The sequence below is a fragment of the Cebidichthys violaceus genome, unplaced genomic scaffold (assembly GCF_023349555.1).
Source record: "Cebidichthys violaceus isolate CVI_PGR_0920_01 unplaced genomic scaffold, fCebVio1.0.p SCAF_14, whole genome shotgun sequence".
Taxonomy (NCBI): domain Eukaryota; kingdom Metazoa; phylum Chordata; class Actinopteri; order Perciformes; family Stichaeidae; genus Cebidichthys; species Cebidichthys violaceus.
Window position 1 is genome coordinate 15,362,839 of NW_027176307.1, and position 15,605 is coordinate 15,378,443.

At 41.7% G+C, this 15,605-nt stretch overlaps 1 protein-coding gene across 5 annotated transcripts in view; it reads left to right on the forward strand.

The window, feature by feature from the left end:
* The window catches only part of LOC137871330 (unconventional myosin-VI-like), a 94,795-nt gene that overhangs the window by 61,917 nt on the left and 17,273 nt on the right, over nt 1-15,605 (forward strand). For all 5 annotated transcript variants that reach the window (XM_068709110.1, XM_068709111.1, XM_068709112.1 and 2 more), the window contains exons 21-27: nt 704-834; nt 925-1,002; nt 2,517-2,646; nt 6,719-6,809; nt 9,277-9,427; nt 12,030-12,238; nt 14,004-14,082. In XM_068709110.1, coding sequence (XP_068565211.1) covers nt 704-834; nt 925-1,002; nt 2,517-2,646; nt 6,719-6,809; nt 9,277-9,427; nt 12,030-12,238; nt 14,004-14,082 — 869 coding nt within the window. The remainder of the gene's footprint in view (nt 1-703; nt 835-924; nt 1,003-2,516; nt 2,647-6,718; nt 6,810-9,276; nt 9,428-12,029; nt 12,239-14,003; nt 14,083-15,605) is intronic.

Consider the following 15,605-nt stretch of genomic DNA (forward strand, 5'->3'; position numbering starts at 1 on the left):
GATGCCGATTGGCTTCAGCGGTTAGATGTGGCGTGCTGCTTTGATCGCATTATTTCAAAGGTACAGGTTCATTATTGGATTTGTTGTGCTAAACATCACTAACAACGATGTTTACTGGCACCAGATGATTTAAATTAGAACCAAAACTAATGATTCTCTGTCTAGAAATAATAGAGAAACTGCTTTACATTAAAACACAAAGAGATTTGAATAAACTGAAAGCCAAGAAACAGAGTAAAGTGAACTGAAACCTTTTAAAAGACAAATAAAGTCACTGATATTTGATGATAAAACACGTGATTTAAAAGATCTGAGGTCGGTCAGTACACAGTATTGGATGCTTGACTGCTAAGGCTCCTGTCACTTCCATCTCTGAATCTGGACCTTTATACAACAAGGAACCACAGAATCAAGAGATCTGGTAGATACGTTAGGGAGAGGCCTCTCAGGCCTTTGTACCGGATCAATAATACCGTAAAATCAATTCTAAACCAAGCAACCGATCCATAACTTTGTCTAAGACCAGCCTGACTTCATTTAAACCAGGAACTATTTGATCACAGAATAAAGGAACAAGAACCAGAACCAGATGGCAGATTTTGGTATTGAAGAGTTGTTGATGCTTCTTGGAGGTTCAATCCCCAACTGTCTGTAACAAACACCGTTTAAATTCACTCTCCGGGACTCCTCCCTGCCTCTGTAGGTATGGTGTCGGTGTTGGACCTGATGCAGGGCGGCTTCCCCTCCAGGGCCCCGTTCCACGAGCTCTACAACATGTACCAGCAGTACATGCCTCCGAAGCTCACCCGCCTCGACCCGCGGCTCTTCTGCAAGGTCGGTCCTCGGAGCCCCGCCGAGCTTTTATCATCGTCGACCTGAACCCTAACCCATGTTTATCGACGCTCCTCTGTGTTTCTGTTGCAGGCTTTGTTCAAAGCTCTGGGACTGAATGAGAACGACTACAAGTTCGGTCTGACCAGAGTGTTTTTCCGGCCCGGCAAGGTGAGACCCTTTAATCCTGCTCTATTCTCCCCTCGCACTAGCTAATAATGGTATTAGCTAGTACAAAGAAAGCCAATAGATTCAGTGGGGAAGCACATTAGTCATTTTTGGCTGCTGAGGTGAGGTGAGATGAGGATTTTCTGAAAGAACAAGAGCCAACAGATGTGTTGTTTTTTTATTTATTTTCCCACCAGATGAATAATTCATCACATTTGGGTTAGACAGAATTGATACCGACGCACTCCGTAGGCTGAACTGGGATGCTTTCATTCCTCTTGGCGTCCCTCTAGAAGCATCGGGGGGGGGTGAAGTTTGCTCCGGAGGCTGAGATGCACCTCCTAGGAGAGACGTACCATCACATGGTTCGTAACCGTTGTAGCGTGGGAGGAGCTGATGCCGGTGGAGTTTAGAAGCAGTCTCATAATGAACGCTGCTCAGAGGCTTCTCTAGCTGTCAATGTGACGGTGAGGAGCTCCAGATGCCTGATACTTCAGGGTCAAGCCGGTCAGAAATCAAACTTGGTAAACTGACAACAAGGAGACGTTGAGAAAAAGAATAAGTCGACTGAAGGTTTCCAGAGGACACAACGAATATCAGCTCTTACTTTTCAATCAAGTGTAGTGTTGGAAGACAGTCAGCAGCTTATAGAAGATGCATGAATAAATACATACCTTTGCTTTAGTGAAATATGGATTCACATGTTAATCCATATTACTTTGTCTGAAAAGATGACAACATCTGTACTAAATAGAAACAGGGTTTGGCAGTATGATGCCATACATAGAGGAGACCACAGTCTTCACTCACGTCTCTGTCCTCTTGGTATTCATGATCTGGTTGTGTCCAAATCCTGGATTCATGCGTCGGTACGATTAGGAGCTTTCATTTTTATTTGTTTACCCATGTTGCTGAGCCGTCTACAAGAAAACAATATTCAGAGAAAGAAATCAAACTGAAACTTTTGTATTTTTTTTTGTAGTTTCCTTTATTTTTATTTCTTTAGGCATCATATAGGGCTGTCTATAACGGCATATTAGGGCCATTGTTGGTACGAAAGAGCTCCTAACTTATGAGAGATAAAACAGCTGTTCTCTAAGATGATTAAGTTTTACATTTGCAAGACAAATCTCAGAACTGATCTGAGATTAAAGTCACAGATTTTGGAGAAAACAAATCTTTGTGTTGTTTTTGAGATTCACCTCTGATTCAGGAAGTAATGCTCGTTTAAAGCCTCCTGTATATTTTTGTAATTAGCTGCGGTGACTGTAAGGACATTAGTAGAGCTATTGCTTCGCTGTAAGGCAGCTGTTTGTTTTTCACAAAGTCAGCAGTTTCTTTCTATAAACTCAGCAAACACTTTTTCCATCTATGGTGTCGGATCTCAAATGCTTCCACGAGGTTCTTCTCCTGGTGGTCTTTAAGTAGAAAGACTTCATCCATCTGCTGATGGATGAACATCATTCAGTGTTTCTGACCGCGTAAAACCCCCCCCTCCCCCCCTCCTCTGTTTTCAGTTTAAAGAGTTCGACGAGATCATGAAGTCGGACCCGGACCACCTGGCGGAGCTGGTGAAGAAGGTCAACACGTGGCTCATCCACAGCCGCTGGAAGAAGGTCCAGTGGTGCGCTCTGTCCGTCATCAAACGTAAGGGTCCAGACCCCCTTTGTTCTGTTAGCTAACACGGTCACATGGCTGTGTAGGCGGGGCATAAGTGGAGGCGCAAAACGTTCTCTGAACACGTTGGTTAACGGTGGTTATAAAGGATTGAAGGAAATGTGAGTTTCTCTCAATGAGGAACGTTTACCTGGTCCTGAACCAGTCTCAGTTTAGTCCTGATCCTTTATAGGACCTACACCAGTAAACAAGGTGCAAACCACTGAGCAGGACTGCAGAGGAGTCATGCAGCGGTACGATTAGGAGCTTTTATTTCTTATTTGTTTAGGCATCTTGCAGAGCCGTCATAATATTCAGAGAAAGAACTCAAAATTTGTAAGAAAAACTGAATATTCTCTGAAATATAAAGTCATACATTTGCAAGAATGAATGTCCCAAATTTAGGGCAGAAAATAATCTTTGTTTGGTTGTTTTTTTTGGTCAAGGAACTGCATCACCTCGCTGGTAAACACTACCTCTTTTGTCCACAGGGACCGCCAAAATCAACACAAAATAAAAGTTCCTTGTCGTAACTTAAACATTAAACCAACGGGACCAAATTACAGACTGCAGACTGCAGACGGAAGGATCCGGAGAGGACGGCCGGCTAGTTACCGAGCTAGCTTGTCCGTCTCCAGCGCTAGCTCGTTAGCTAGCTAGTCTCCCGGAGCTCCCGCCTGCTCTCGTTAGCGCTTCCTGTTGCTCCCTCCCTGCCGTCACGTTCGGCGCAATTATCCTTCCAGACTTGTTGGAAATCCCGCCATGCAAAACAAGAGGCGGATCATTGTGCACAGACGGCTCACAGGACCCCCTCGGGGGGGCCCTGTGGACGGAGCAGAGAGCAGCAGTGAAAACAGACCGATGGCTGCTGTTAATAACGTGGGGGTTTAGCTGCTGCCTCGGTTCATCACTGCAGTCTGAGGAGAGTTCACGTCACTCACTGCTATCATAACACTGCTCTGTTTGTGTCTGCCGCCATTGCTCTCAATGGCTCCATTACCTTTCTAGTAGTTTCTCTCTTTCTGTCTAGTCTCTTCCTCTTTTATTCTCTTCATATCTATACCAATCGTTCTCGTCTATTCTCTATATATCTATACCAATCCTTCTTGTCTATTCTCTATATATCTATACCAAGCTTCCTGTTTTATTCTCTATATATCTATACCAATCTTTGTCTTTTATTCTCTTCATATCGATACCGATCGTTCTCGTCTATTCTCTATAGATCTATACCAATCTTTGTTTTTTATTCTCTATATATCTATACCAATCGTTCTCTTTTATTCTCTATATATCTATACCAATTGTTCTCGTCTATTCTCTATAGATCTATACCAATCGTTCTCTTTTATTCTCTATATATCTATACCAATTGTTCTCGTCTATTCTCTATAGATCTATACCAATCGTTCTCTTTTATTCTCTATATATCTATACCAATCGTTCTCGTCTATTCTCTATATATCTATACCAATCGTTCTTGTCTATTCTCTATATATCTATACCAATCTTTCTTGTCTATTCTCTATATATCTATACCAATCTTTCTTGTCTATTCTCTATATATCTATACCAATCGTTCTTGTCTATTCTCTATATATCTATACCAATCTTTCTTGTCTATTCTCTATATATCTATACCAATCCTTCTTGTCTATTCTCTATATATCTATACCAATCATTGTCTTTTATTCTCTATATAACTATACCAATCCTTCTTGTCTATTCTCTATATATCTATACCAATCCTTCTTGTCTATTCTCTATATATCTATACCAATCATTGTCTTTTATTCTCTATATAACTATACCAATCCTTCTTGTCTATTCTCTATATATCTATACCAATCCTTCTTGTCTATTCTCTATATATCTATACCAATCATTGTCTTGTATTCTCTATATAACTATACCAATCCTTCTTGTCTATTCTCTATATATCTATACCAATCTTTCTTGTCTATTCTCTATATATCTATACCAATCGTTTTCTTTTAGTCTCTTCATATTTACACTAATCTTTCTCTTTTTTTTCCTCACTCTATCTCTGCTTCTCGCTCTCTTTATCGATCAAATCCCAAAACAGGATCCAGTGTTTCAAAGGATATCATCATGTCCCATTAAAAATTAAACAAATGCTTAATAATGTCACAGCAGCAGTTAGTAGATACTCATTAGGGTTTTTAAAGTATTGCCGTCCTGTGTTCATTAAAATGCAAAGTCATTAGTTTGGTTCCGTTATCGATGGCGTACACGTTCATTCTTCTGAGGCATTAACAAGATGAAATGAATTTGGCAGCACGGTAGCGATGTCATCGATCTCTGTCTCTATTTATCGTTCACCCTTCATCCCTCCAGATCTCCCTCTTCTTCTTTTTATCTCTGTCATTTTATCACTTCACTTCAGTTCTAGCTTAACACCCAAACACATCCATGTTGCCAAAGACTTGGAAAGGGACGACGTCCGATCTCAATTAGTGCACGAATACAACGCATCAGAATATAAACCCAGTTAGTGTACGAGAACTGTACCATCGGTCCACAGTGATTATAGTGACAGGCTCCTCGCATGTTTGCCTCCACCAGCCAGGCAAGTTACAGTTTACATCCACGTCTGTCTAAAAGATCATCACTTGATCATTTCATGCTTTTGCGTGTACTTATCATAATAGAACGCTTTACAGCCAAAGTCCTTAAAAATGGACCTGCTGGCTACGGAAGTGATGCTCTTCCATCCAGACGAGTCTCCGAGCTTCAAACTTTGAATAAGTAACTTCACCACTGCTTTATCGTAGAGAGTAAACGCAGATGAGTATGGATTTAAAATGGTAACTCTACGATTGTTGGCTCACCGAGCAGAGCCTGAAGGCATCATGATAACGTTATAATTCACCTTCAGCCAGTACTCGTGTTCACTGAGCAGAGCCTGAAGGCATCATGACGTAACTGAAGTGAACCTCCGTTGGTTAGCCGTTAGCAGTAATGCTAACGTTACTAGCTCTCCTCTGATTGGTTGTTTACAATGAAACATGATCAGAGACTAGAACCACATGTTCTACTGAATACTGGAGGAGAACCATCGACAGGAAAACTTTATTTACACTCTGATGGTTAACGTTAAAACTTTATTTACACTGTGATGTTAACATTAAACTTTATTTACACTGTGATGGTTAATGTTAAAACTTTATTTACACTGTGATGGTTAACGTTAAAACTTTATTTACACTCTGATGGTTAACGTTAAAACTTTATTTACACTGTGATGGTTAACGTTAAAACTTTATTTACACTGTGATGGTTAACGTTAAAACTTTATTTACACTCTGATGGTTAACGTTAAAATTTTATTTACACTCTGATGGTTAACGTTAAACTGTAGAATTAATCCGAGGTTCCTGCGGGCCGAACCGTGAGGGGGATCAGTTGTAACGGATCCACAACGGTCCGTTACAACTCTAGTCCCCTCCATGTAACCACGAGTGGTCTAAAGGAGGCTATAAACTCTTTTCTACTCGTCTGCATCAAACAGCAGCTCACAGTTCACAACTTTCTTAAAAGTCACTGGGTTTAGTCCCAGAAAAACAAGGGAGGGACCTCCAAGTGGTCCTCTGGTATTGAACTTTCTGTCCATAATGAACACTGTGTTCCTGCCTAGTCAATACGTGAGTGGTGCCAGAACACCACGGGCCAAAGACTGATTGATTAGTTGATCATCACTTGGCAGTGAGTGAGCGGAAACAGAGAATACCAGGAAACCCTAATAAATCTGGAAGTGAAATGCTCCTGTACAGAGGAACTTAAAGTCTCACCTCCAGATGAAAATTCACAAAAATACCAGAGGTTAAGGGCGTAGAATCACAGCAGATCATGCCTTTGAGATGCGCTGCTCAGAAAAAAAAAGCTCAGAAACTGTCAAGGAGGTGGAGACACTTTCACACTGTGAAGGTCTTCTAGGAGAGGCGGTCTGAAAATATGCTGCTGTCCTTATTTTAAACATTTTGCCTCCTTTCTTCTTCAGAGGTTTAGTCTGCAGGAAGTTGACTTTTCTTTCTTGTTGCAGTGAAGAACAAGATTGTGTATCGAACCAGCGCCTGTATCAAGATGCAGAAGACGGTTCGGATGTGGCTCTGCAGGAAGAAGCACAAACCTCGGTGAGAGAACATTCTTTATTCTTCTTCTTCTAATTCTTCAGTACTTCTTCTTCTTCTTCTAATTCTACAGTACTTCTTCTTCTAATTCTACAGTACTTCTTCTTCTTCTTCTTCTTCTTCTTCTTCTTCTTCTAATTCTACAGTACTTCTTCTTCTTTGCTTTCTCCTTCCTTTTCTTCTTCCTCTTCTACTCCCCCCCCCCCACTAGGCCTTTCTCTATGTCTCCTCCCTTCTTTATGTTTACAGATTGTAAAGCCCTCTAAGGATAATTTATGATTTTGGTCAATACAAAATAAATTGAATTTAAATCCTTCCTATATACCTGTTCTCCTCCCTCCCTCCCTCTGTGCTACCTCATCTCTTTTACTGTCCATCCTTTCCTCATCCTCCATATTTTACGTCATCCTCCCATCCCTCTTCCTCTCCTCCTTCCCTCTCTTGACCTCTCCTGTCCTCCATATTTACAGCCCTTCCATCCTTTCTCTACCTCTCTATCTCCTACAAATCCTCTCTCTCTCCTTCTCTACCTTCTTTCCTCCTGTCCATCCTCAGTCCTTCTCCCTCTTCCTACTAATCCTTCCTGCATCTTTCCCTCTTCCTCACCCTCCTCCTTCCCTTCCTCATTAAATGCGTCTCCTTTTTGCGCTGTGTCCCTGCATCGCTTCCTCCAGTTCCTCCCTCACTCCCTCCTCCTCCTCCTCCTCTTCTTCATTATCTGCCACTTTCACAGCTCAGCAGTGTCTGCCTGACACACACACACACACACACACACACACACACACACACACACACACACACACCTGGTGACACATGCAGCTCTGCTTATTACCTCCGATATTTGGCGATAAACAGCAGAGACCCAGGGGAGGGGGCGGGGGGGGAGGCAGGTGGGAGGAAAGATGAAGTATTCAGGTGAAGAAGTGATTTCTCTTCCTCCTCTGCAGGGGGTTTTAGTCTGATCTGGCAACCTGCAGGTTCCTGCTAACAGGATGTGTGATTGTGTTTGTGTGTGCTGCTGATTACAGGGAGGGGGGGGCTGTTAATGAGGGGGGCGGAGATTCAGATTTTGTCAATCAACTTGAAACTACACTCAGCAAAGCAGATGTGAAGCAAAGTTGTTGTTTTTACAAATTACATTTAAAAAAAAAATTCTGTTCCAAGTCCTAAACGTCCTGTTTTTAGTCCTAAACATAAGCCCAGAACATAAATCTAAATATTGGATGAAACCAGGTTCAATATTTGTGTTTCATATCTTTGTTTTACTCCATATATCACAGTGTGAGAAAAACTCCATGTATAGAAAAGCTCCTTTAAAGAGACGTTTAGTTAAAGTCCAGACATTTAGAAGAGTCTCCAGGTGAAGAGGGTCACAACATGAACTAGTAGATATCACCATCACACTTCACCACTTCATCACATCAACAGCAGCAGCTATAGTGTCACACGTTCTCTGAAATGTGATGTTTAAATATGCAAATGAGGCTTTATGTGATGAAATATGTGCTGATTTCTATACATCTCCAGAACATAAATGTGAACTCTGGAGTGAATGAAAGTCTGAAGTTTAGTTTATGTAAGAGCTGCTGAAGCGGAGATCTCTGGCTCAGAGTCATTTTCTCCTGTCAATCATTCTTCTGTTGTCTGTCGGTTCAAAGTAAAAAATCCCCCAAATACCAAAAAGTAATGATGCCTTCAGGGTCCTCCAGCGGTCATGTTGCTCTCACCTTAAAGGTCTCTGGAGATTCTCCCTGAAACCACACGCTTGTTTGGGGCACAGGATAATAATAATAATAATAATAATAATAATAATAACTGACAACATTCTGCTGAAGTTTGGTCAAAGATGACAAAAGAATACTAAGAAAAAACACTGAGAATAAAACTATCATCAAATATAAACAAGACTATTTAATTAGTGTAAAAGAAGTAAAACAATGAATAAAGAAAATTCAACTAAAATAAAGTAAATAACAACATAATAAAAACAAGTAGAAAATAGAAACGTGATAATATTGAGAGAATGTTGACAATAATATTGAAAAGTGATAAAAAAAATTATATTGCACAAAATATATTTAGAAGTATGTTAAAATATTTAATAAAGTTAAAGTGGAAAATAATATTAATGCATCATTTTATGGCAGTTTTTTAGGACATCAGAGCATCTTTTTGTAGCTGTTATGTCATCATTTTAATGGAAACACACTGGAAACACGCTGCATTGTGGGAAGTGTAGGACCCGGTGTTTTTGCACCTTAACCCACACTAGAGACTAAAACTCTCACTTTTTAGGATACTTTATGGAACATAAATCAGTTTAAATTAAAACCGTGTGTGTGTGTGTGTGTGTGTGTGTGTGTGTGTGTGTGTGTGTGTGTGTGTGTGTGTGTGTGTGTGTGTGTGTGTGTGTGTGTGTGTGTGTGTGTGTGTGTGTGTGTGTGTGTGTGTGTGTGTGTGTGTGTCTCAGGATCGACGGGTTGGTCAAGGTGCGTAACCTGAAGAAGAGGATGGGCCGCTTCAACGAGGTGGTGGCCGGGCTGAAGGAGGGCAAGCAGGAGATGAGCAAGCAGATCCAGGGTCTGGAGACCGCCATCGACTCCCTGATGGTCCAGATCAAGGTGGGTGAGACGGGACGGTTTGACGTACGGCGGCCATCATCACCGTCATCATCATCATTATTATTCATCTATGGATTCCTCCTCCTTTGTCGTGCTGTCTGCTGTGACAGACATGTGAGGGGGAAGGACTTCAACCCGCTGTGACAAAAGTTCCGCCTCCTCTCGGTGAATGACGGGCAGCATGAAATTAAACCACACGAAGGAGCAGTTTGACAGACAGCTGGTGCTGTTAGACGGAACGAGAACAGATTTGATCCCCAGGAATTATAATACATATATATTTATATATATATATTTATATATATAGACTCTTGACTCGTCGTGACGTCTCTCGTTGGTTTGTGGAGGTTTTGAAGCGTTAAGTTCGGCATTTCTGAGGCCATCTTGGTTTTTATCAGCCAGTGAACAGGAAGTGATGTAGAGACGCCGTATACGTCTCTGGTGTCGACCTGTCGATCAGCGTGTAGCCCCGCCCCTAAATCATCCCCTGCTTTATGGTCTGTTTGACTCTAAATGGAGCATAATGTACTAAATGAACATCATGCTGTATTGAAGAAGACTGTAAACTAGAGATTGAGACCATAAACTCATGTTTACAATGTTTACTGAGGGAATAAATCAAGAGAGAAGTAGAGTCATTTTAGACTAGACTTCTATACAACCAGAGGAGTCGCCCCCTGCTGGACACTAGAGAGAATGCAGCTTTAACACGTGAAGCTCTGACTTCACTCTTCAGAACCGGAGGTTTTCTCCTGATTGAGACACATGTTCAGCGAGTAAACGTGGTCACTGAGGTCTGACGCTAAATGTCACATGATTTAAAAAGAGGAGCCGCAGTCGCTTCTTCTCTCTGCAGCTTTGTCGTGCAGCGACTTGGCTGTCGGAGGATACAAGGTTGAAGTGACAGCAGATGCGTGTGAATATTCATCCGCTGCCGAGAGACGGCAACGCGTTTTACAACGCCGCCCCCGTCACCTGAACACACCGCCGGTGACCCGGGAGACTCCCGAGGCGTCGGCGTCGGGTGCTTCGCCGTCTGTCTGCGGCTCTGACCTCCTCGTAATCACAGCAGAGAACTTCCCTCAAAGATGTTTGTTGGTTTTTGGCCGCGATCGTCGACGCCGACAGATTTACTTTGAAGGAAATAAAACTTGCTGGAGAAAGATTTACGTGTTCTCGCTGCCTCTCTGAGGATGCAAGCAAACCTAAATCTTTTTCTAAACAGGTAAATCTTTTGGCTGCCTCACAAAATCCTAACTTTTACTCAATGCCGACTATTTGGAGTAAAGTCGAGCGTGTTTGATCATCAAACTCTCGCCTGGTGTGCAGGAGATTTCTGTCTCACTCGTCAGACCTGTAGAGTTGTACTATTTCCCCTGACGCAGTGCTCATTGAAGTAGAAGAGTCGGCCACTTTAACTACGAAAGGCTGCAGGAAAAGACTCCTCGGTGCTTTATGGCAACACTACGGAGTCCTGGAGTGGACAAACGGAGACTAAATAAATAAACCCTGGCCACACTTTATTTATGCACATAATATCGAGAGCCAGAACCTCAGACCATCCTTTCTCTGCAGTGCACCTGCTTCAACTCAGTTGAGTTGATTCTTAGCTTGCAGGGCAACATTAGGTGCTAACTCTTCAAAAATTAAATCATCCTAGAAAGTCACGACTGGATATGAAACCACCGAGTCAGCATATTGCTGAGGATATAATCCACAAGCTCTCAATATCCTCTTTAATTGCCTTTTACTAACAATAATCCCTTAAAAAAAAAATGAATGACTCATCCTCGAGCTGAGGTTAGGCTTCATAAACGAGTCTCTATGCAGAGCTTTCTACAGCCAGGTGGAAGTGTGATGAAGCTGCATTCTCTCTAGTGTCCAGCAGGGGGCGACTCCTCTGGTCGTATAGAAGTCTAGTCTAAAATGACTCTACTTCTCTCTTGATTTATTCCCTCAGTAAACATTGTAAACATGAGTTTATGGTCTCAATCTCTAGTTTACAGTCTTCTTCAATACAGCATGATGTTCATTTAGTACATTATGCTCCATTTAGAGTCAAACAGACCAGAAAGCAGGGGATGCTTTAGGGGCGGGGCTACACGCTGATTGACAGGTCTCTACCAGAGACGTATACGGCGTCTCTACGTCACTCCTCCTCAGTCCAGATATGGTCACTTCCTGTTCACTGGCTGCAAAAAAACCAAGATGGCGACGACCAAATCGGCGAACTCGAGGCTCCAAAACATCAGTCCTCAAACCAATGAGTGATGTCACGACGACTACGTCCACTTCTAATATACAGTCTGGATTTGGATTCAACAGAGACAGCAGTAGACCAGCAGCTCTTGTGTTTTTGTCAATGGAGTCTGGTGTCTTTGAGGAGAGCGTAGATAACGGCTTCAGATGGCCACGGCACAAAATCCAAGATGGTGTAGGCAACAAATACCAAACTCGATATGATTACAGACAGCCGGTAAACATGGAGGACGCTTTGAGTTTGTATTGGGTGGGAGACATAAGGTTTAAAATACAACCCTGTTCCAGATAAAGGCCTAAATGCATCTTTGTAACTCGGTTCTGCTTCTTCCGTGTCCGTCAGCGCACCGTCATGACCCGGCTGGACATCGACCACGAGTATCAGGCCCTGGTGACCCGGTCGGAGCAGCTGCTCACCGCCATGCAGAACAAGAAGAAGGAGGAGGAGGAGCGCGAGAGGCTGCGACGCATCGAGGAGGAGATGGAGCGGGAGAGGAAGAGGAGGGAGGAGGACGAGCAGCGCCGCAAGCAGGAGGAGGAGGACCGGAAACTGTGAGTGTTGAATGTCTTTTTTTGGGTTCGCCGTCGCGTACGCATCTAAAAAAATGTAAAAATGAAGAGCCACTTGTCTGAGTTTTTTTCCGACCCGGCGAAAAAACTGCTGCAGTGGACAGAAGCACCCGGCGTCCACTCATTTTATGGATTTACATAATGACACCTCGAGGATTCATTTTTATAGACGAGCCGGAGTTTGTTGCTTCTTTACAGCTTCGGTTAACGTTCGTCAGCGCCGGAGATAAGAAGGTAGAATCAGTGCGTTAGTGAATGGAGTCTGGTGTCTTTGCAGAGATCACATGTTCTCCTGTCTGGTTCTATGAACTCATCTACTGTAGTAGAACACTGACTTTGTGGAGAACCTCACACAAACACTTCTAAACATCAGTACTGTCCCTTTAATGCACTTCCAGATCCTCTTTGTGCAGCTCTGCAGGAACAACTCCACAAACATGTCAGAATGAAGGAGATCTGTTGCTTCAGCGCTCTAGTTCTGGTTCCTACATGACAGCATGTTAGAGGCCGGTGAGGTGTTTGAATCCCGGGTCGTGTCGGCTATGTGACCGTCCTCCTCCTGAGAAGTCTTGGAGGAGGACTGATGGGGACCATTGTGTTCGTCACAAACCACTGCCCGCTAATGTAAGACATTAGAGGTGACGGACTCCACTTTATGGTCCACTTTGCCTTTCCTCCGGTCTCCTCCTCTGGCAGGTTATGAAGTCCCAAGATGCAGCTGGAGGTCACAGACTGGAGGTTGTTGTTGGAGCATTCAGAAGATAAAAGTCACCTTTAATGTCTCGTTTAATTCCTCTGAGATCCAAACGTCATGCAGGAGGTGGTGACTGCATGTCACTCCCGGTGCTTTAAATTCCTCTCCGAGGACTTTTAGCTGATGTTTGTATTTAGAGCAGAAGAACAAGCTGACCCGAGAGGACACCAGTCAGGACGGAAGAGGAAACGTCACAGCGGTTGGTTTCATGCGAGCGCACGAAAAGAGAAAGCGGCTTAAAGGGACAGTGGTGATGTAGAAGAGGTTCTTCTCCACAGTCAGTGTTCTACTGCAGGAGATGAGTTTAGAGAACCAGACAGGAGAACATGTGATCTCCACTAACACACTGATTCTACCTCTCAGGACACAGGAGCCGCTGCTCGACTGCCGCCTCCATCTGCTAGTGTGTTTGTCAGACTTCATGTTTAACTTTGTGTACTTACTCTAATTTGTCATTCCAACTATAAATCAAATCGTAAAGAAAAATCTATCAGGACTAGGGTTTATATATATATATAGATATATATAGTATATATATATACTATATTTCTTTATATATAAACATACTTTTAAATGCATGTGCAAAGTAGCAAGAAAAGTGGTGTAAGGTAACCAAATTTGTGTTTTTGCAAATTGAAGTTGAAACTTTAAAAAACTTAATTTAAAGTTTTATTTGAATACTACATTTATTTGGGTGAAATGCCAAAATATATTCTCCTCATGGAGAAACGCTGAGTCTGACACTTGTAGCAGTCAGAGAAAGAGAAGAAGAAGAAGAAGAAGAAACAGAAGAAGAAGAAGAAACAGAAGAAGAATAAACAGAAGAAACAAGAAGAAGAAGAAACAAGAAGAAGAAGAAACAAGAAGAAGAAGAAACAGAAGAAGAAGAAGAGTTTCTTTCATCTCGTCTGCTCCTTTCTCTGAATGATTTTCTGTCTTTTTTTTCCTGCTTTCATCTTCTTCCCCTCTTTCTGTTTTTCTTCCCTCCGTCAGGAAATCGGAGATGGAGCAGAAGAGGAAGCAGGAAGAGGAGGAGAGGAAGAGGAGGGAGGAGGAGGAGAGGAAGATGCAGGTAGGGTGTTGGTTCTGTTTGTTATTTTGACTCTCTGCTTGTTCAGCAGATGGTTCTCTGGGTTTAGAACACTGAGGGGTGAACTCATAAAGAATGCATCGCGGTCGCCGATAGCAACATCAACTGTGCCTCACTGTGCGTCATCGTTACACGCTCGGTATTAGAGCGCAAACACACCCACAGTATTAGGCAGGACTGCAATGTGTCCTTTTTTAAATGCAAGAAATATATTTTTTTCTCTATATAATAACCTCATTTTTCTGTCATTTTCTTCGGGTTGTATGTATTTTTTTATTTATTTTTTTTATTTTTGTTTGTCCAAACACACCAACACCACACAGACACAAAAACTAGCAACAAATAAATACATAAAAAAAGAACAATACAAATTTAAATTAAAAAACAGCAGAATAAATAAACAAAAATAATAATAATAAAAAAAGACAAATTAAAAAATATAGATTCATCACTTAACTTAAAGGCAGCTACAGTAATGTCTAATTTCTGCATATTACCTCATTTTACTACGTGAAAATATCACAGCATGAGAGCACAGAGTCGTTATTTGCTCAGTTAAAGGTGCAGCTCACCTCTCGAGATACTTTGGGTTCTTATTTGTAACTTCTGCAAAAGCTGCACAATCTTTTTGTGAAATAGCAGAAATACTGAGAGCTTCTCCTGTTGTTTTCTTGTTAACAGCTTGTTGACAGTGGTGATATGTGCTGGATTAACTGTGTGCAAAGTGTCGCTCTCTTTGCTTACGAGGTAACGGTATATCAGATGTGTGAAGAGAAATTAATAGTATGATAAATTATGTATTAGGAGCTTTTGTTTCCAGTTTACACGTTTATGTTCAGACAACTATCACTGGATTTCTTTAATACTCAAGAAAACTTAAAAACATGAAGATTCTCAGGCAGCTTCTGCAGTGTCTTTTATTCTCTGAACTGTAAATAGATATTTATGGATGTTTATTGTTGATGAACATCAGAGATAATGATAAAATACACGCATCATGTCTGTGTTCTTAGATTTGACTGAGAAATAAACTACATACACGGAAAAATAATTATAATTGTGGGGAAATGAAAGTAAAGACAGGAACCTCAGACATGAATCACAGAGCAGGCTGAAGTAGCAGTATAATCATGAAATGGAGAAAAAAGTAATTAAAGTACATATGGTGTAATATTAAGTAAATACTAAGTACAAGTACAAGTTAAAGACTGAAGCAGAGTATAAAAGTTTGACCTTCTGTGGACTAAGTTTGATCAAACTTCAGCTCTGTTTGCTTTAAGAGGACTTTGTGAAATAAGTGGAGAGTCTCTGATTACACAGTTTAATGAGATTTTCTGAAATTACAGGAGCCTGAACTCAAACACTCACTGAACATGTGCAGGAACCAGAGTGGTTTTAGGTTGAAGTAGAGATGAGGTACGATACAACAGATATAGTAATGTAGAGAGTGAATATGAACCGCAAGAATTTCATCTGTTCAAGTTCTTAAACCCAGAGAATCAGCC